Consider the following 21594-nt stretch of genomic DNA (forward strand, 5'->3'; position numbering starts at 1 on the left):
AATTGCTAATGGCTTCTCCTCGGTGTATCCAGGGGATACCTTTCCAAAAGCAGAAAAATGTGGATTACATGGCTTTGGAAGAAAAAAACCCTTAAATATGACCGTAGTGTACAGCTTCTGCCCCTCCCCAGGCAAGCTGTGCTGGGGCCGACGGGGTCAGCTAAGCTACTCAGGGGCTTTACTCAGAAGAGGGTGTAAGAATATCCTCCCCTTTCTCTGGGTCCTCTCACATGCTGGGATTTGCGTGTGCAACGGCAGCTGTCCAGGGCCCACACCTACCCCACTGGACAAATCAGGCCAATGATAGGGATGCTACCTACATTTTGTAATATATATATATATATATATATGTATACATATATAATATATACATATATATTTTTTCCAACTAGTACAGTACAAACTATTTCTGAATTAATTCATCCAGGAGCTGGAGGTTAATGCTGGAATCTATCTGAACTCTATAAACTTTGCGTTTTCTTTCTCTCCCCCTCGAGCTGAAGCAAATTTTGAGTGAGTTTGTGGCTTGCAAAGCACAGCTGTCCAGTAGCTTTTGAAGAATTGCACTTGGAGTAATTCAAGTTTCTGCAGTTCAAATATATGTACCCTGCTTTTCCTGATGCTCATGCGTGTACCAGCATAACTTAAAAAAACAAAACAAAAAAAAACCAACACAAAAAAGCCTGACCACAGTGTAAAAGTTAAACTTTTCCTCTGGAAAATGTAACCGGAGGTCTGCAGAAAACAGCCCAGTTGAAGGTTAAATAAATAAATAAGAAATGAAACTTCTCAGAACCTTTCAAAATGCAGCATGGATTGGGGTAAGGCTGTAAGGGGCGGTTTAATCCGATGCCTTCATTGCGGAGGTACTTCCATCAGTCCTATTTGCTCCACTGCCTTTGCTGACATCGCGCAGGAAGGGTGCTTCATTAATGTCTGTCTCTCCATATGGAAGACTGAGCCACTTTTAGTGCCTTCTAGACAGGACTGGTTTTGCAGATCCATAGCTGAGTTAATGTTTGCATGGGTCTGAAAAGATGCCAAGTGCCACAAGAGCTTATCCTACCACCTAGAAATCCCACCTGCCTCCAGGAAGCAAGTATTTCCTCCCAAGGGCATTTGCTGCTGTTTAATACTATTAGTTCTGCCGGGTAGGAAATCCCAGAGGACAAGTGTTATTTTAAGGCAAGACGTCTGTCCATCTGTACATCTACATGATGCTTCTGAACCTCAGATTAGATTTAATGCACCAGTCCCTTATCAACGGGGCTAACGGTGTTTCCAGGACAAGCAACTTGGCAAGATGCTCAGTTGTGAGTGATGATTTAAACAGCCTTTGACATTTCAAATACACTTCATGGTGCAGGTATGGACACACGTAGCTGTTTCCTCGATGGAAGTTAATGTCTGTCGGTATGGCCGCTCAGCCGCCCTCTCCTGCTCCTTTGCAAAGGGGCTTATCTCCAGCACCCAAAAGCATTTGTTCGTCTTCAGCACTGATCCGAAAGCTGCTGAAGAGCTGGGTGCTGCTCAGCTTTGGCTCTGGGGTGGGTCTTTTTTGCATGCATGAGTTTGGATACTCCATCCTCACCAGGCATGACCACAGCACTGGAGACACGCATCATGTGATAGCCACCAGGCACAGTACCAAAGCCATCCCACCCCCCCCAACCCACCCCCGAGTATTTAATGAATAATATAATAAAAAGCTCATTACAAAACCTAGGAGTACTACAAATATTTCCAGTATTTCTTTTAAAGACAAAATTGTTCTGCTGCCGGGTTTACAATCCAATGACTGCTATGTTGGATTTAGTGTAAGAGAATTTAACAGCAAAACTGATTTTTTTTGGAAGCTTCCTACTTTGTGCGGCTTCTGGAAAAATTGGAGCTGTAAAGTCACATTAGTGAGAATCCAAGCATAATCTGTAACAAAAGTAAGGCAATTTTGTGTTTTTTAAAAAAAAGGGACTTCAAGCTGAAAATATCCATTTAACTGCCAGTAGATGGCAAAAATATCCCGTATTTGTCTTCATTACTTAAAATGATTAGTACAAAAGGCTTAATGTGTTGTTCTCTTCCTTGCTTCTCATAGAAACTTGCAGAAAGTATAAATTAAAGTGCAACCATACAAAAAAACCTAGCAAAAAACCTCAGTGGGTTATAAGAAGCTATCAAAAAGATGGATTAAATTTATTTTTTTTTAAAGTTGAATGACCTGGGACGAGCAAAAGTTCTCCTTTGCTTTGTTTCTTATAACAAAACTGCAAAAAAAGAAAAAAAGAAAAAGGAAAAAAAAAAACACCAAGGATTTTTTTTGGCAAAGTTTTCATAAAGCATTTGTTCCTTGACTGATTAGACTATTATGCTCCTTTGCAATCAAGTAAATGGAATTAAATACCATAGCAAAGCCAAGCAGATGCCAACGCTGCCCATTAGATTAAGCCTGTGTAATAAAAAATAATAGTTAAACAAAGAAGTCACACATGCATTAGAGTCTACCCTTGAATAACAAGAATTTAACCTTAAAAAACCCCATAGATTGTCTTAAAAAATAAAATCCTATCCTTCAGATAGCCAGTAGTAAAGAAACAGTAAAACTCTGAATTGAGCTATCCCTGCCTTATCAGCGGAGGTCCCAGTCCGGTGAGCAGCAGCGGGACAGGAGAGCCCTTCGGCATGAAAAGCAAGTCTCCAGCAGCGTGAAGCCGCGAGCAGGGAAGGCAGGGAAGGCAGATTTGGCAGCGATTTTGGGGTGGTGACAACAGGCTAAGGCTTCCTATGGGAAAGGTGAGAGGTAAATGCTTCGGAGCTGGGCGATGCTGCCGGCTCTCACTTGGCAGTGATGATCCCCCCCCTTGGGTGAAGCATGGGCAAAGGGATGGGGGTTTGGGTGGCTCATCAGTATCCTGCCCTCCGTCGGTGGCTCATCCGAATCCTGCCTGGGATTCAGCCCCTGGAGCTGGCGGTGAGGCAGGGGAGGGTGAGCAGGTTGGAGCGGGGTGATAATTATGGGCTGAAAAAACGGCAAGCAGCCTTCAGCTCTGGATGTGGTGAGCAGGTCAGTGCTATCTGGGACTGTCAGATGCAGGAAATAAAACACCTTACGGGACACTCCTCAGCAAAGACTTGACACGTGGAAGCTTTCCCACGGCACGTTTGCAACAGGACCTTTGCACATCCCACCTTCCCTCCCCATCTTTAGCAGGGGCAAAAAAACAGAGGGTAGGGATGGCATATTGCACTAGTGCAGAAGCATCTCAGCAGCTGCTAGTTTTAGGAGGAAAATGTTACCAGAGGCCAGCAGCCCCACCCGGGTGCGAACACCGCAGAGCTATTTCACTACCCCTCCACTCTGTTTCACAGAGCTCCTGGCCAACCCCTCTGACCTGGCTCAGCCCATCCTGCCCCTGCTCTGCACAGCAAAGGGGATACAACATCAGCCTCACTGCATGCTACCGACATCGCAGAAAGCTTAGCCGTGGCTCCATTAACTCAGGATGAACCAGGGGGGAGGTGTTTTCCAAAAGCTCAGTAATACATTTGCTACTCTACAGCCATGTCAGCGTTTCCCATTCAGTTCACTAAGAAAAAAAAAAGGGTATTGGATACATTTCACCACCTGTGAAATGAAGTTATTCTTAATTTCCTCAGTGCCTTGTTAGAGGGGAGTATGTTTTGGATCTGGAATTGGCCATGTATCACAGGCTATGGAGCGGTGAGGGCAGAGGAGGAACGAAGCAGAAGAAACAAGGAACGGACAAGCCAGACCAGATCCTCACAGTGCAATACCATGTGCAGACGGACCGGTGCCTCGGTGCCGCCCGTCAGCGAGCCAGGGCCATGATGAGGCTGGCGCACATCTCAAAGAAGTCCATGGTGTGGCTCCCCAGGCGCGGCGTCACTGATGGGATGCTGCCGACGAAGGAGCCGCTCAGGGAGCCCATCAGCGACTGGCACTCGGTGGCTGCGGCAGCATCGATGCTCAGCCTCGGTCGGTGCAAGCCAGCAGCAGAGCAGGAGCGCTGTGGCGTGGAAGAGCCGGATCTCTGCTCCATCACATCATCTGGAATATAGAAAAAAAAGAAAAAAGAAAAAAGTGGCATTAGTTTGGCATCTGCAAGGCATGTTTGGTAAGGAACTAGTAATAGTTGTGGAGACAAATGGATCAAATGGGCTTTCACTGACTTGAAACAGCTGCATAAGCATTTCAAAATGCAACGAATGGTTTTTAAATATATATTTTTTTTTAAACTTCCAGATTTGCCATTATACGTGTTTTCCAACTCATGCTGCACCATTTCCAGCTTACCATCTATGCTTTTGAAGTCCAAGAGATAGCTGCGGTTGTCAACCTGGTAGAGCTGCAGGCTCATCTTCACGTAATTGCCTGTCACCGGGTTCTTGCGGCGCACTCTGAGGTGGTAGGAGTTCACCACCTGCAATGGGAAACTTGCTTTGAGGAGCAAGATTCAAAGCGGCAAGAAGAACATTTCTTTCATTATTTTTTCCTAAATACTAGCAAAACGTCTTCTGAAAAATACACAGTTTCTAGAAACAATGCCTACAAAATTAAGCAAACAGCTTCATATCTTATTTCCTTGTCTTTAAAAGCGCTTCTGATTCACCAGCTGCTGCAGATGAAGCTGCCATGACCCATCTGTCAGGCACCAAGTTGATGTTTGCTCCTTCCTCACCAGCAGCAGTGACCATATGAGACAAATAGTCCACTCACGGAACCACGTACAAGGACTGTGCCCGCGAAACCAGGGCAGGCTGGGCAGCTGGAGAGAGTAACCTCTCCCATCGTCACAGCTAAATTCAGTGTTCATGAATCAGCCTCGAGCTGTGTATTTTCTCTTGCTGCTTCCCACCCCACAATCTGTTGCATCTCATTTGCAATGAGAGCTTTTCTCTGTGCTATATTTACGAAGCAATTGCGCGGATGGGAGAACTATTTCGACGAAGAGTCACATCTGAAGCTATTCTTAGGGTGGGAAAGACTATTGTGAAACCTCTTCGTACAAAATAAGCTCCACTGCCTACATGAAGACGTTGGGCTGACTTGGTTTGTGAAGCTGTACCAAAAATATATCAGATTTGTTCGCTCTCTGTAAAACCGTGCAGCTAACAAATGTCTGGCTGGTGTAAGCATATACATCTGGAGACAGTCCATCTCCTGGCTGGTGCAGCAAAATCAGGTTTCTGGGCCCTACTTGGCTTTAAATACATCATATCATCAAAAATAAGCAGGAGATAGGAGGCTTTGAAGAAGCAGCACAGGGACATTCACACCGTACAACCCTTGGGACCTGGAGTGAGGAGTGTATCACCTCTGCTGATGAAGACCTGGGCTGAAATTCCCACCTTGCTCCTGATGCTCACACAAGCCTGCTGCAAAAGGCCATGAGTCACAAGAGCTCACATCAGTGACTGCACTGAGATTTAGGGAATCAGGCTCAGCAGCAAGTATTAAGCCCTAACTTAGGGATTTATTAATCAGACTTTGAAAAAGACTGTGACTAAATGCTGTGTAGCTCTGAAAATATATCTGAAGTGAGTGCTGTCAACTAAATGTCATCTGGGTTTAAATCAAGCTTCAAGAAGCTGAGCCCTAAATGGGGGAAGCAGTGAGTGTCTGAAAGCACATCTGGTCCACAAGCACCACTCCATCTCCATCGAGGAAAATGCCACCACATCAATGGTATAAGCTCCTGCCCCCAATGCCCCGCTGTCCCTCACGTGTGCATCTTTTAAGAAGATGCATATCACTCCATTTCAGCACACATGGCTGCTAGGACCCAAGCAGAAATAACACGAGTTACTCTGCTCAGGAGAACTCGAGATGACCTCGCAAGGAATTAGCCCCTAAAATTAGAAATGTGACTGGCTCCTCTTATCCCTGCAGCTGAACAAGGCAGAATCACCTTTCCAGTCAGAAGCTTAGAGAATTCAGACAGAAAACTCCTATTTCACGCCATAAATAAACATCACGGATACTGAACCACAGCTACCATCTTAATTCAGTGTGTTTGCATTCATGAGAAATAACAGGGATAATCACAAGCTGTGGGCATTTATTTGGAAACGAGTGAGGCTGTACCCACACTTACTAACCTCGCAGAGCAATTCAGCTCATGAAAAAAAAAAAGACCCTTGAAAACCACCACATTCCCTACCTTCCACTCAAAGTCCAGCTGTTTCATAGCACGGTACACCTCGGCCATAATGTCATAGGGTTTGCTCTGGCTGCGGATTCCCAGGTGCCACTTGGCCTTTTTGACAGTCAGGGGTTTTGGCTTCGTGGTGTTGAGGGCATCCAGAGGGCATCGTGCTTTGGGGCTGTCCGCTACCAACGGCGGCATCCGCTCGGGGTGCGGCTTCACCCCAGGAGGGATGTGCATGGCGCTGTCGTCCATGAAGGAGCCGGTGGGGGGGCTGGAGGCGAGGTAGAACTCACTGGCTTGGTTCATGATCCTCCGGTTGTCGATGACGAGGTGGTAAGCCACCGCCAGCTGGTCCTGAGGGTCACCGCTGTACAGGCTGTTCATCACCTCCGACTCCGTGCATTCAAACTTCTCACAAACTTCCCGAACCGCATCATCGTCGATGACGGTGGCATCGTAAGAAGGATCCTCTGGGAACAGGTAACTGGGCAGCTCCTCCTTAAACCACTCGTGTTCCCTGGGGGAAGGCAGGGAGGAGCCACCGTGAGCTCTGTGGAAGGCAAACTGGTGCAACCACTGCCACCAGTCCCTTGCTTGGCTTAGATAAGACTAATCCTCAGCTGCAGACTGGGGAGTTCGACCCAGCCCTGCACAGTCCCCCCAGTATTGCAACAGCGATGACACTTGGCAAGCAGGGCTGCTTGCTCACTTGGCTTTGAAGTAAGACCTCAGCACTTACGAGATGCTCATGGTTCTTTTTATTACTATGGGTCTGATAGAGATACAGAGCATCAAAGCTATCCACGTACCTGATTCCTACCAATTTACAGTGAAGCCAATGATAATTAAGTGGAAAGTGCCAGAGAGCCTTGTCTATAGGTTCTATATATCAACTGTAATCTCACCACATGTGCTGCTGTAATTAAATCTTCTAGTCTTAAGGAATTAGGAAATAAAAAAGGCGTCTTACTTGAAGGGTAAAATGAAGGCCTTACATTGCAAATGCATTAAAAACCTGAGAACTGAAAGTCCTAGTAACATTTATGTATATGCTTAGCACATCAGCTAGATGTAAGAATTACTATAAATTTCATAAAACGCGTGTCAGCCTCTAGTTTTACAAAATGTTTCTAAAACGGCTCAGACTGTGAGAATTTAAGTCCTACTACCAGCCATGAACTTTTAATGACCTCTGCAGGCACAAATATCTGCTTAAGGGCCCAGTAGTTCCCTTTACCTTGAATTTCCACAGTGATGAATGCAGATAAAAGGTTCATAGACACTGCACTCTGACTAGACACAAAAACTGTGCTGCATTTGAAGATGAACCATTTGCTCACATTTTAAACTACATCTGGTATTTACAGATTAAATTAGCAATTCTTGTGTTTCTCCTCCTTTTTTATTGGATAGACACTGAGTACAATAATTACCCTTTTATTCTGAGCTGGTACATAGATGGAGGTGGTCTTGAAATAAAAGTCATGGAAAATGGCTGGTGGATGTTAGGTTTTTAGGATTATTACATGATACAGCTGGCTTTGCTAAGCACTATTAAAAGATTTTTAAGGCTATTTTATAATGCAATAAAATAGCATTTTATATAAATATAAAATATATATAAAATCATCACCCTGTTCCTCATCACACGCTGCCAGCCAGCAGCACCCACCTCTCCATCAGCACAGAAGGGTGCAGGAGTGCTCCTTGAATCATCTGGGACAGAAGCCAGCTGGATTAGCTGACTACTGTAAATCAGCCCGCCCACCTGCCAGTGGGTGACCCCCAGGACAGCCACTGGAACGCTGGAGCCCCCCGAACACAGCCAGCCCACCCATCCCACCCGAGCTGACCTGATGTCCTTGATGGTTGCTCGCTTGAGGGGGTCAACCTGCAGCATGTGCATGAGGAGAGTGGCAACGGAGCGGTTGAGGTATTCAGGGATGTAAAACACACCTCCTCGGATCTTCTTGAAAAGGGTGGGGACGTGCTCGTCATCGAAAGGCAGAGTGCCACAGAGAAGGGCGTAGAGGATAACGCCACAGCTCCAGATGTCCACCTCCGGGCCAGCGTACAGCCTGTGCAAAGGTAAGAGCAGGAGGAAGGCGTTACCCCCCATCCTTCTCTCCTTAGTTAGGGTGCAGGTCCCACTGGGTAAGCTGGGGAACTGCTGCCAGCTCCATCGGGGCCACAGCTGCAGCCCACCCTGGGGATGCTCAAGCCAATGCCCGCAACCAAAGCTGCCTAAGACAAAAATCACTCAGGGGCAAGGGAAAATGACATAGGAGGGCTGCCCACACTCCTCTGGACAGCCATATACATCACTGCCTCTGCCAGACCTTCCAAAAAGCCAAACCCCACACTTCCAAAAGCTCTGCCAGGCTGTTTAGTCCTTCACCCCAAGGGCTCAGCCAGTAATTTCTATTCATTCAGTGAGGCAGATTAAGCGACAGCAGATACTACATCTCTGAGTGTTTATTTTCGGTTGAAGTTTATGTGCTGGTATGCAAGAGCTCCCGCTTCTGACAAGCTGCTAATGTGCTTCCTGGCATCACCAAGTCGGGACACCCCAAATATATGGGTTTTGCTGCTGCTTGCTTGCTCAACTTGTTTATCTCTTTCTGCTACAACTGATGCTTTCTCAGAGATTTTGGAAGGCAGTGCTTACCCTTGGGCTGTAAAACCCTACCAAAATACGAGGTTGAAATGGAAATACAGAAGTCTCTTCATGAAACCTCAGCATCCTGCACTGGCTCCTCCAGAAAAGCATTGAGGCAGACACACCGGTGTAAAGAAAGCACCAGTCATGCATGCAGCCACTCTCTGAACACAACCAAAACATCAGTTTTTCTTCTCCAAGGGTCAGAATTTCCCTGCTGAGGCCAGGGACAGCAGCAAAACCATTTTGGAAATGCAGATGATTAGCTAGATGTCCCCTTGGACCTGCTTCCATGCCCGATTCCAAGAGATAGGAAGCCTGATTCTTTTACTGATAACTGCATTGCCTGAACAAATTGATTGGATTTTTTAAGCCCAAACGAGATGCACTTTTATGACTCTGAAACCTGAGCTGTCATGCTCTACTGCTTTTGTGCTGTACCCAGCAAAGGCAGCCGGAGCCAGGAGCTCAGTGCTGCCCTGCACACCCAGCACCAAGGCATTCATCCCACTGCTGGCACAGCAGACCGTGCCTCTCCCCCACAAACACAGCTCTTACACGCTGCTATAGCTCTGAGGACAGCCTGGCATCTTAATCAGGGGTATCAAACTCAAGCATCACCGATACTGTAAGCGGTACTGATGCAGGAGGGCTGCAGCAGCAGGCAGTGCAACATGTAGGCTTGGTTTTGGTTTTCTCTCCTACTTTTGTGGTTAATAAGCTGTATCGCCTGTACCCTTGGAACAATCAGTTTCTGCATACAGGGACTAAATCCTTCTTGTTAATCTGCCATGTGCCTCGTCTCCTATACAAACAGAAAAAAATGTGCTTCTGGCCTTTTCAGTAAAGTACATGGAAATAATATTTTTTTGGAATCACAGTATTGTTCCTGGCTTTGTCCCCCTCTTGACAATGAGGATTTACTTGCTTTCGCATGTGGAGCTGTAGTCACAACAGGGTTTTTGGATGCTGGTCTAATTCCTAGGATACTCTGCCAACACTCACACTGGTGTAAACAGGGATAAAATAATCATAATCACAGCAAATACACTTTGAATAAAATGTTGTATTTAAAAACTACAGTTATAGGCACAAATATGCTGGACTAGGAAAACTAATGCTCATGCAAAGGGCGATTCAAAAATATGGGGCAAATAACAAGATGGGTAATGTGAAGGGCCATACAAAGGACTGGAAGTTTGAAAAACTGTATTTGCAATCCTTACTATGCTATTGTGGAGAGAGTTAGAATAAGTACATTCTATGCAACTTAGGTTCCTGACAGTAAAATATAGGAGGTAACACTTCTGTATCAACATGGAAAAGCCCAAGTCAGCCTTTGCAGAGTGCATTCAACATGCCATGTGTTGTACAGATGTTGTACGCCCAGAGATGCAACTGCACTGGAGGTTTGTCAATTCAATTCATCAATTCAAAACAAAGTTAAGATGGTTGAACCTACTGCCACAAACAAAATCCCTAGCTTAAGGAACGAGAAGACAAGTATTTTCAGTGCAAGAGTTCAGCAGTGCAGGGAAGTGATTAAAGGTCTTCCTGATTCCTCTGTAGCAAATGGTTTTCCTCATTAACACTGTTTTATACTATAGGTGGGCAGGAGAGCAGGCAGTGGCCTGGAAAAGCCTTTCCATCTGAAACCTCAGTATTTGTATCCAAAGAGTAATTTTCACCCTCTTTAATTAGCAATATAAGCAGTCAACATCTGCTATCAATAATTCCTCCAAAGTAAACATCTTTAGAAAAACATGGTTTACTATTACAGCTATTGAGAAATGTAATAACCAAGAAAACTTTCGGATTTCTGCCAGCAGATTCACCCAGACATAAAATACAGGCTGGAAGGATTCAGCTGCTTTTACTAGATGTGCAAAGCTGTTTCCAATCCCATGAACAAATTTAAAGACCATGTGCTCACGTATAGGTTCTGATTAGAAGTGGAATGTCCTACCTTCCAGAGATGACTTCAGGGGCGGCATAATTTGGGGAACCACAGCTGGTGCGTAGAAACTCGCCATCTGACATCATGTTGGACAACCCTAAAAACAAGACGTTTACTACATATTGACGCTTGATGTGAAGGTCCAGCTACAGTGGATGCCCGTGTCACACACGGGAGGAGACATATAGCAAGTGGAGCAGAACTGCTGACACAATTTAGACAGACTCCTTTGAGCTGATTTGCAAATAATAACTACTGTTATTATTGTTATTATTTTCACATCCAACCAAGGAATATTCACTCTAGTCTAATTTCGCTTCTTTAAATTGCAAATCCCAGAGCACAGAGGAAAAGAGACATAATTCATCCCAGAGCACCTACTTTATATGGGAATTGCGTGGGGTTATAAAATTAGTAATCTTCAAAAGAATTCATCAGAAGGAACTTTATGCCAGAAAAGACTCACAGGGACCAAGCAGGTAGCCCAGCTATTTCAATGGATTTCAATCAGTAATGCCACTTAAAGACTCCTGTTACTGCTCATTTATGAGATGAAGTGAGGCCAAGAGTACATGGCCAAATGTACAGAGAACACACGTGAAAATAAACACACACAGCCAGCTCACCCTGGAATTGACTGCACCGAGTCTGTCTTAAACATAAATTAGCTAAATCTTTATAGTAGGTGATTATACTAAAACATAGTGAAGATTTGCAAATTACTTTGCTGCTCCATTCTTAATGCCAGCACAGAAGCAGCTTACAATAAGTAATCCCTGCTTTTGCAAAAAGGTCGGTGTTTATAACTGTGGGCTTTTCAGGTAAAGCAACGGCTAGTGGTTAGGAAAACAGGCTCGGGGTTTTTAAGGCATGTTACACAGACACGCTCCAGCAAGCGCCTCGGAGCTGGCTGCATTTCTGGAATGCTGCTGGGGTCACATACCAAAATCAGCTATCTTTGCGTTCATGTGCGCGTCCAGCAGCACGTTCTCCGGTTTCAGGTCTCGGTGGACAACCATGTGTCTGTGGCAGTAATCCACCGCGGAGAGAATCTGCTGGAAAAGGCGTCGAGCTTCTGCCTCTTCAACCTATGGGTGCAAGGGGAAATAGTCCTGAAGGTTGGTCTGCGTGCAGAGCTGGCAAGGGAAGGTTTGACTTAGCAAGGAGCCAAAATGTTCCAGGGTGCAGAGAGAAGATTATAGCATGCTTGTGACCAGAAGCAGCAAATAAAGCAGATTTCCCCCCTTGCGTTATATAATGTGCTAGTGTTTGTAAATGACAGAGCCAAGAGATGAAATTAGAAACCTAAATTTACCTGAGCTATCAAGATGAACTTATTGGTGGCACCTACGAGGCCATGGCTTGCTGTCCCAATGGGACCACTTCTGCTACACAGCACAAACAGACCAAGGCTGGACAAAACACCACAGAGGATGCTGCAGGGAGCAATTCCTCATGGACAGATGGCTTCAGAAAAAAAAAACTAAAGGTGGAATATTGTGATTATTTTAATTAGCAATATAGCTATGTTAGCTATAAAGTTGTCTGAGCTATATTAGAGAAATTATCGTTAAAATGATGTGGAGACTGATTATTTTTACTGATGACTTCATGAAAAACCTAGTTTCTGAACGCAAAAGTTCAGAAAGGATCCAAACTAGTCACTGAAAAGATCCATATGGGTAAAATGTGCTGGAAATCAGAAATGTACATAAAAAGTAAATGGAGTCAGCTCCATCGACCACTGAGCTAATCTAAAGCAATTTATTGTAAATGTATTGATTTTTGCAGTACAGAAAGGAAACATGTGATGGACTGATCCTTCACCTGAAGCATTATTCTGTATGTCCACTTCAGCCTGGTTTTGTCTCCTTGCCCTGCAATTGCTCCCTGCCTACGAGGATGTCCACAGGGCAGACACTAGTGTTTTTCTTTGTAACCGTAATATCACATTTCACGGGCTCAACCTATGCCTCAGGTGATTTATACCCAGCAGGATTACTGGCACTTGAAAATGTTGTTTAGATAAGCCACATCCCTAAAAAAGTCTTCAAAAAAACGATGTGGAGCCAAGGGGAAGTCTGAGGGAGGTAAATGACTGGCATGGAGACCACACTGAGTGGTCTTCCCCTCCAATGCCGTAAATTTGCTGGTGAATCACGGGGCTTTTAACAGGCAATACATAGCTGACAATTATAAAGATATGCTAATTTTCAAAGTATTTGCACTGAGCAACACGTTACCTTGGATATTTTAGTTTGTGTATCAAAATGCATCAGAGAACACTGCAAATTGCACGCAACTTTTGTGCGAGCCACGTACAAGACACTCCAGATGGGATTGCTGTGAAGCAACTTCTATTTTGGGCCTTAACCTTAACTGCGTTCCTTTTAGCAGTCATTTTGCTTCTAAACACCATCGTCTTCCCACACAAGTGTTTGGGCTGACACAGTACTGGCACTTACACGTCCATGCTTACAGATGTAATCAAATAATTCACCACCAGATACGTATTCCATAACCATGAAGAAGTCTGTTGGCGTGCTGATGACCTGGTACCTTCAAAAACACAAGTGTATTTAGAAAAAGAAGTAATTAAGAACAGGGAAAGTCTTTTAAACAGATTATTAGCTTCACATCAACCCTCAAAATAAGCATCTGTTTGGATCTTGCATTTATAATTGCCTTCCACTTCTGAAAAGCCATCTCTTATTTCGAGTATAATCTTTCACTTGTCTATGAAAGGATCTCTTTTACAGACCTACGGTTTTCCTTCAAGCTTTTAAATAATCTTCTGAAATCTCTGCCAGACAATCCTATCACATTTAGGACTGTCCTGACTTTCAAATTTCCATTTTGGCTAAGATCTGCAACAACAGCTTTAGAAAAGAAGACTTCCTTAGCTAGGGGCAGGGAGGGGGTATATTTGGTTTCCCTCCTATCAAGGATAAAGAAGATAAAGAACTCTAGACACTAGAGGGAGCTCCTTTTGGTAAGGTATAGAAACAAAGACAAGCACCCCAAAAAGTTATTTTTTCAAATGTAAAATCTCTCTATATTTGAGAATAGACGGGGAAAAAAGAAAAAAAAAAAAAAAAAAAGATTATCACCCTTGACTTGCAAATTTATTCTCCATTTTCATTCAAAATGATCCTTGAGCGCTGCAAGGGCATTTCAGTGTCCCAGCTGGTATAAACTGCCAGTCATCAGCCAAGGCCAATGCAGCTACAGGAATTCATACCAGCACCAGCTGAGACCCCACTCTGTTTTATTTCAGGTATATTGTTGCTTGCTTTTTTATTTTACAGTTGAATTTCCATGGGTTGCAATTTGAAACAAACAGATTTCAAACAATTTTCAGAGATCAGCAAACGAACATGAGATAGTCTCATAAAGTTCAATAGGATTGACCTAATTTTTCTGAATTGGACTCAGACATCTAAGTTATTGCTAACTGTGCCACCACTTCTTTTATATACATGTGTATATATATATATATATATATAAAAAATATATATACAAAAAGCTATTGAAAGGTGAGGTTTATGTACCATGGTCGTCTACTCACCTCTTTTCTTAATCACTGTATTTCATGATTACAGTATGTACCACAGGACAGTGATATCATTAAACTGGGTTTAATTTTTAGGCTTTAATACTTTGACAAATGGGTGAACAGGACTTGCAGGATGCTGGGTACACAGCTGAGGACTCTTGCTGGCTTTTTAGTGAAATAATACCAATCTGTTCTCCAATAAATCCATGGAACTGTGAAGTTACTCTAAAGTCAACAGTGGCTACATGGTTAGTTATTTAACTGTAGAGAGAATTTGTTTTCCCTTGCCTCTAAGTCCCAGGTATTTGCTATATCTCATGCCAGTTTTAAGGCTGACCTAAATGTCAACTTACCCTTGCAGTTACCATTCAACAGCTTTCTTTTACAGAAATGCCAAAGATATTATCAAGTACCTCATTAATGTGGACTGGCTGCACAAACTGGGGATTGAGAAGGAATCCCAGAGGCTGGAGTGCAGGTGCTGATTTACAACTTAAATTCAGGTTCATCAGAGTGGCAACTTTGAAAACATATGTCTGAATAATAAATTTTTTAAAATGTTCCTTTAAGCTCTGGATAATCAGGCCATTAAAACATAAATCCCGTTGACTTCAGGCCAAGGCTTCACTCTACAAGCCTGACCGCGCTGCAATTCCTCAGGCACAGTTCTCAGCAGCTTTAAGTCTGGAGATACAAAGCCTAAAAAGGGTCATCACAAAATCTCCTAATAGCACCCCAGCGCAGGAAAGCACAGACCCTCTCTACGTGCCTTTATAATGGCCTCCACACGGAACAGAGGACAGCTTGGACAGGTTTAGCTGAGCAAAACTTGGTGCAGGAACATCCATCTGCTGGTTGTTACAATAACTCAGACTCCCAATGGAAGGAACATCTTCCATCATTTCTCAAAGTGTCAGCTGTGTTCGCCCATAAGTTACTGGGAGACTCTTGAAAAGCAACGTTTGGCTCTAACATGCAAAAATTTGACCCAACGTTTCCTACTACTCTAAGCCATCTCCTGAAACCAAGTCAACTGTGTACGTGAAGTCTTTGCAGACAGACTGCTGAACACAAGTTTGATAATACTTACAGTTTGATAATATGAGGGTGTCGGAAGAGTTTAAGGTTTTGAATTTCTCGTTTGATCTTCCCAACCACATCCAGGCTGCGTATTTTCTGTCTGTTGAGTATTTTTACTGCTACTTTGTGCCCCGTCAGCTGGTGTTCACCAACTATTAGAAAGAAAGCATTGCAAAGTCATTAAACAGAGTAGCAAGATTCATACCAGCAATTTTAGGACACTGTGATTTAAAAGCAAAAAGCAACTCTTGAAGGGAAAAAAAACCCCAAAAGACAAGCGGGTGAAATATTGTAAACTTGGTTTTGTCTCCACTTTCTTGTTTTCCCAGTGGCGTCGGGGGAGACAGAAGAGAGGGGACTTATCTGTAAAAAACAGTCAAGTAAATAAAACAGAGTGAGTTACTGGAGGAGGTCATACCCAAAGCTAATTTGCAAGGATTTATAACATGTAAAAGCTAGATCAATCAGAAACAGATATATTTAAATGCCAGAGGAGAATCTCCACCATAACTCACTGACTGATTAAATCCCTAATAAACTCAGTCTTAAAATCAGACCATCACACTTCTTTAAAAAAATGATATAGGGATTTTCCCTGTCCAAAATAGGACTGCAGGATTTGCATGACTAAAATGAGTTTCTATTTATACTTCCTCAAGCATGCTTCTTGGTTTGATGACAAGCTGCAAGAACACTGCTGTACTGCAAGAGCAAGTTCTGGTTTTAGGAAAGACACAGACTTCAGTATGGATTTGGATTATATGCACTCGGTGCACTGAGATGCTGATGCTTCTCTCCTGTGTACAGGGACAAACAGTAACCACAAACTGGGAGCAGCACCACCGTCATCGGGGGAATTGCACTAATTTAACAATAATGCAGAAGGAATTCAGCATTCGGTCCATTTGTGATCAATAATCAGACTGTACACAAAGTAAAAAGCTCCTAGGAAGCAAGATTTATACTGAAGTTAAGAGCGGAAAGCGCTTGAAAATTGTCAACTGGATGTTCATATCTCAAAGGCTTCTCAGGCTGTGAGCTACCCCTTCTCAGTATTTTCTAATGTGATATTAAAGATGGTGACATACGGACGGTTTTCTAAAGACCAGAAAACCTGCTTACAGTAAATATTTGTGCTCTCTAATTATGAACGTTACCCTTCCAGTAATAACATAGAACGCAAGGAGTTAATAATTATGAGCAAACCTTGTTATTACATTATTAGACTCTGTAATTTTGGAGACTCTAATGAGCTGATCAGAAGCAAACGGTGCAAGCAGACAGCGGGAGAAGGGCAGGGCAGCAGCATCGGCACCACTCGGGGCATGCCAGGTCACTATTATTAGCCACCAGATAAGACCTGCCGGAGATTCTTTCCTCAATAAGAGCATTCTAAAAATAAAACACTTTACTGCCCTTGAAAATTAAAGCAGCACTTTGCATGTCCATTTCATTCCTCACAATACTTAAAACTACTAGATGAAATGAAAATAAACTAAGCTTTGCACTACAGATGCAATTCGGGGATTAGCTGAGGGCTGGAGAAGGCAGATAATTCCTCTTGTGCGGTGGAAGGAGAGTGCTGTAAATAGTCCCAGAAGGCATTTTCCCTGGTGCATCCTTGGGGAGAGGAGAGCAGGGCAGTGCTGGGCCTGCCCCACAGCAGGGAGGCTTTGCTGGAGCAAGGCTCTGCAGAGCAGCGTGTGTGCAAGGGCTACTAAAGCATGCTCAAGCTTTACTAGGGCTTGCAAGGGGACGGAATACAGCCTCTTCGTTCACTGCAAGAACTACTCCCCAAGTTGTGCCAATAGTAGTCTTAAAGGGCACCGATCTCTCTTTGCCAAGTCTGTCATGGTATTTGCGCAGTGTATGCTACACTGAGGAGGCTGGGGAAGGCACAACAAAGGGTTGTAAGACAACTTCAGCAGACGTCTTTGAGATCAGGTCTTTTATCAGCAGCATTTGATTTGGTCAACTATAGCACTACAATACCTCTGCTCTCTCTTTCCTGGAAGCACAAGAAGCTGTACTTTGAAAGCTGCCCCGATTCATTCAGCTCCATTAAAGAATTCTAACACACTAAGCCATTAGTCGGGAAACTGAGGAACAGCAAAGCAAAGACGTTTAAGGCTGAACTAGTAAGAAAACCCTGATTTCTGCCATCCTTTGTTTCAAGACAATTCTTTCTGGCCTTAACCTAGTACATGCTTTGAAAAAATTTTATTATGTACTTAGGGAAAAAAAGAATGGCTGTGCCCAGAATGAATAATTATTGTTTTTAATACTATTGTCGAATAGTTCATCTCCTTTCCATCCATGACAAACAATGTGCAACTCTGTGAAGGTTTGCTAGCTCAAACACATTAATAATTAAAAATAAACAGTCTATTTTGTAATCCATCTTTTGCTTACAGTAAGCATTAGATACAGAGATATTATTGTTTCAGTCCCCAGTGGCTTGTTAAGCCTACTTGAACGCCTTGAGAGATGGAGACAAAGAGAGAACATAATTTGCTACGTGGTGGGAGACTTTTAAGCCTTTCGAGTCTCTCCGGCTGCAGCCTGTAGATGCAGGAATTTCGACACAGGGCAGTAAGGACAACCTTCCCTCTGCTCATGGCATCTCTGACCCCATGGGCTGGAGCATGTTGGTGGGATGACCCAGCCCCAGGATGAGGAGCAGTGGCGGGTCCCGTGCCTCCACAGGCGTGGGAAGGGATGCTCATCCAGCTCGTCTCTAATGGCTTGGTCCCCTCCCTTGCCCCAAGGATGGGAAATGGTGGTCTCAGGCAGTGGTGAGGAAGCCTCCTCCTTCCCTCTCTTTACCTCCCAAGATTAAAAGACCAGGGGAAAGAGGGAGGGCTGATTTGCAGTATTAGAAAGGGGATTTGAGTATATGTCTTGGGTTTTTTGTGAGAAGTACTCAAGTAAGATCCACCACAGCTTAAAATTAGCAGCTAGGACTCTGCTGGGGCGAGCCGGGGAGATGGACTCGACACAGAAACGAGGAGCGGCACTGCACACTGGGCCACAAAAAAACCCAGCCATAAGCATTAGGTGGTAATGCTGACCCTAAACTCCAAAAAAGCAACACCAAACAGGACACAGCATGAGCGTCCTTAGCTGCTACCCCATCTGCCTGCACGTGTGACTGCCTGGGCACAAGAATGCTTCAGCATCAAATGCTGATAAGGAAAGAAGGGAAGAGGTCCAACAGAATTAATTTCTGAAAGAAAACCCTTCTAATTTAGTTATTTTTATAAAAGAAAAATGAGGAGGAATACTATTTATAATACTGTAATCATTAAAACGCCTTGACAGCAAGTTTTTTACAGGAGGTACCAATGAAGCCTACCTGTGTGTGTGTGTTTGATGCAGCTCAGGTAGCACAAGCAGTTAACAGTACTGCAAATGCTTCAGGGAAATGTAAGAGTTTAGGGAGAGGAGAGAAAACTCCTTTATTATCAGCTGTGCTGGCCCTTATCTTAACCCAAAGTGAAATCCATCCAAAGCATATATTTAGCAACGCTGTATTAATTCTGCCCTAGCACCACTTGCTTGTATGTTATATCATCCGTCCTTTCCCCTTCCTTCATCTGTTCAGTCTCCTTTAGTTTATCTTCCCTCCAATGCAAGGTTTGTCATTCAGCAGCAATGATACAGTGCCTGGGAAAACAGGACCTGACCCCGACTTGAGCCCATGGAGGTGCCATCATAACCAACGTAAACATAACCCAAGCACTGCCAGTCCTTGAGGGACCACAAATTGATCACCTTGGTGGCCAACAAGTGTGGGTAAGAAACCGCCAAGTGGCCACCAGGGATGTCATACATGGCACCACATGGAAAAATATTTGTGTTACTCCGCTGGATTTTGATTTAAGCTCTCGTTATGCGAGGGCTGTGGTCACGGGAGAGCTCTTTGGGGACCCGCAGGGTGGGATGTGCCCATGACAAACACAGCAGGAATTTGTCTAATCTGTTCTTACCAACCACCAGCAGAAGAGATGCCACCTCCTTCCTTCATTCCTTCACTAAACTCAACATCCAAGATCATTTCCACAGTTCTATTTTCTGCAAATTAATCTTATCTTTGGCCTGGAGGACAGGGAAAATAACAATCACCAGCTCTCCCTGTATTTGGCATAATCCTGTGTAGTAACACTGACCCTTGGCATGAGACCTCCTATCCATCCACCACATTAACTCCTGCCACCTTCCTCTCTAACAGATGCTCTATTTTCATCACCACTTCCAGCTGGAACTTCAGTATCACCCCCGAAATCCCGCCCTAGTATACCAACCTATCTGCTCCCTTCAGTGCCTTGTGTGATCTTCCTCTAAATGAGATCAAGGAACTGAATAGGCTTAAAACTAACAGTTTCTTGCAGCCTTTGGCTAGTTTTTAGGATTGGTTCACTGATGACCCAAGCAGTGTTGAGCCAGAACGAACATCCCAACTGGGCAGCAGGGACTTTTTCTGTCATATCTTTGGTTTCTGATGGCTCAAAGTGACTTATCAGCTCCAGCCACAAATTTCAGCTCTAGTTACCACCCCACTGTCACTAAATCCTTCTTTTCATTGTAATTTTTTTTCCATTTCCTTAATAACTATAATCCTCAACAATAAATTTATGATTTCTTAACCTTGAAGAGTGAGGCAGGAAAAAAAAATGCCTCTTACAAAGTCTTGTGCAAGGCAGAGTTGGAAGAAAACATCAGCAACAAGAAATGTCACTGATGGCATCAAGACTTCTTAGTGAAAAAGCAATTACTATAGACACTGTATACAAAGCTTGAACCAAACAGACAAAAATCTCTTCACTTTTCTCATGTTTCTTGCTAAACAGGGCAAATACAGGTTTTTCTAAAGCTCACTTGATTAAAATGCTCTAATTCCGTATAAATAGGAGATCTATGTTCTGCATCTCAGTTTCCAATCTCAAATCCAAACTTCACCTGTCAGTTGTAGGCAAAATATTAAGGAAAATATATATAAAGGGTACTACTTAGCCATAAAGGATTTTGAGCTAGGAAATCTCTTTTATGTTCTCTGAAATATTTGCTGGGAAATTGTCAGTTTTTACAAAGTGGGGTCATATGTGGGGCTGGGGGTGTTTGTGCTAGTTAACTCCTGAAAGGTGCTTCAGGAAAAGAGGCTATTGAAAAAAAAAAAAAAAAAAAAAAAAGCCTTTGGAGCACCGTTTGAGGTCTGCTGGTATACATGAGTGATTTAAATGGTCCTCACTGTTAGAAGTATTTATTCCAATAATTCTTTAGTCAGTAAATTTGTGGTTTGGGATTAAACACAGCAATATATTTTTAGGGCCCTGATTAATGGTCACAGGTGGATTTAGCTCCAGTGGTTACAGTGGTTTCTTTCCCCTGCTGTCAATTTTGGTTTATTTTAAAACTCCAGTCACTGAGTGCGGGCACATCACCCCTCTGACCAGCCACAGCACTGTGGGCAACCTCCTGGCGGGGCTGGGGGACACCGAGCTGGGCAGCTGCTCCCCTGGCTTCAACTAAACCCAATTCCAACCCGCTGTCACAGCTCTTTATTTTGCTTAGACAGTAAATTTGGTTGGGTTCTGGTTGATTTGATTTAATTATTTTTTTTTCTAATATCTTGATTCAAAGATAAAAATTCGCACGCAATGGCAGAATTCACAGGGAAAAGAATTACAAATATTGGGAGATCTTACAGCCAGCTAACGCAAAGCTGGTGCCTTGAAAACGCGATTTAACTGCCCTGGCAGGTACGAGAGAGGAACCCCTGTGTACAGCCCGAGCCTGACCCGGCCCTGGAGCCCCTGGAGCCCCCGGGGTCGGGTACAAGAGGGGCAGCAGAAGAAACTCCTTTTGCTGCCGGTTCCTCACACCCACCCGGCTACGAAGCCCCCTTTGGCAAGGAAAGGGCGGGGGGGGACCACAGCCTCGGCACGGCGGGGGAAGGATGCCTGGCAGCGCCTGCTTTGCTCTCCAACCTCCCCATCACCTTCCTCCTAGTTCGGGAGGAAAGTTTTGGTGGGTCCCGCTCGGAGCACCGGGGGGCTGCAGCAGGCAAGGGCAGGGCGAGGTCTGCATCCCCCACCAGCCGCTCAAGACCCCCTCCAACCCTTTTCCACCCCTTTCCCCCCCCCTCCCCTTACCCCGAGAAGGGGGCACCTCCCAC

General features: G+C 44.2%; 1 protein-coding gene across 3 annotated transcripts in view; it reads right to left on the reverse strand.

Moving 5' to 3' along the window:
• PRKAA2 (protein kinase AMP-activated catalytic subunit alpha 2) overlaps positions 1 to 21527 on the reverse strand; it is a 25162-nt gene extending 3635 nt beyond the window's left edge. Inside the window, exons 1-9 of one of the 3 annotated variants that reach the window (XM_026853578.1) lie at positions 21306 to 21527; positions 15430 to 15571; positions 13249 to 13342; positions 11727 to 11871; positions 10793 to 10880; positions 8021 to 8245; positions 6180 to 6684; positions 4313 to 4439; positions 121 to 4066 (exon numbers count right to left, since the gene is read on the reverse strand). In XM_026853578.1, the coding sequence (XP_026709379.1) occupies positions 3828 to 4066; positions 4313 to 4439; positions 6180 to 6684; positions 8021 to 8245; positions 10793 to 10880; positions 11727 to 11871; positions 13249 to 13308 (1389 nt within the window). In that variant the 5' untranslated portion in view covers positions 13309 to 13342; positions 15430 to 15571; positions 21306 to 21527 and the 3' untranslated portion in view covers positions 121 to 3827. Of the gene's footprint in view, positions 1 to 120; positions 4067 to 4312; positions 4440 to 6179; positions 6685 to 8020; positions 8246 to 10792; positions 10881 to 11726; positions 11872 to 13248; positions 13343 to 15429; positions 20573 to 21305 lie in introns of those variants that run through there. The other 2 variants (XM_026853577.1, XM_026853576.1) reach the window with 2 other exon arrangements.
• Between the last annotated feature and the right edge of the window lie 67 nt (positions 21528 to 21594).

This window comes from Athene cunicularia (genome assembly GCF_003259725.1).
Source record: "Athene cunicularia isolate RWA chromosome 8 unlocalized genomic scaffold, athCun1 chr8_part1, whole genome shotgun sequence".
NCBI classification, from domain to species: Eukaryota; Metazoa; Chordata; class Aves; order Strigiformes; family Strigidae; genus Athene; species Athene cunicularia.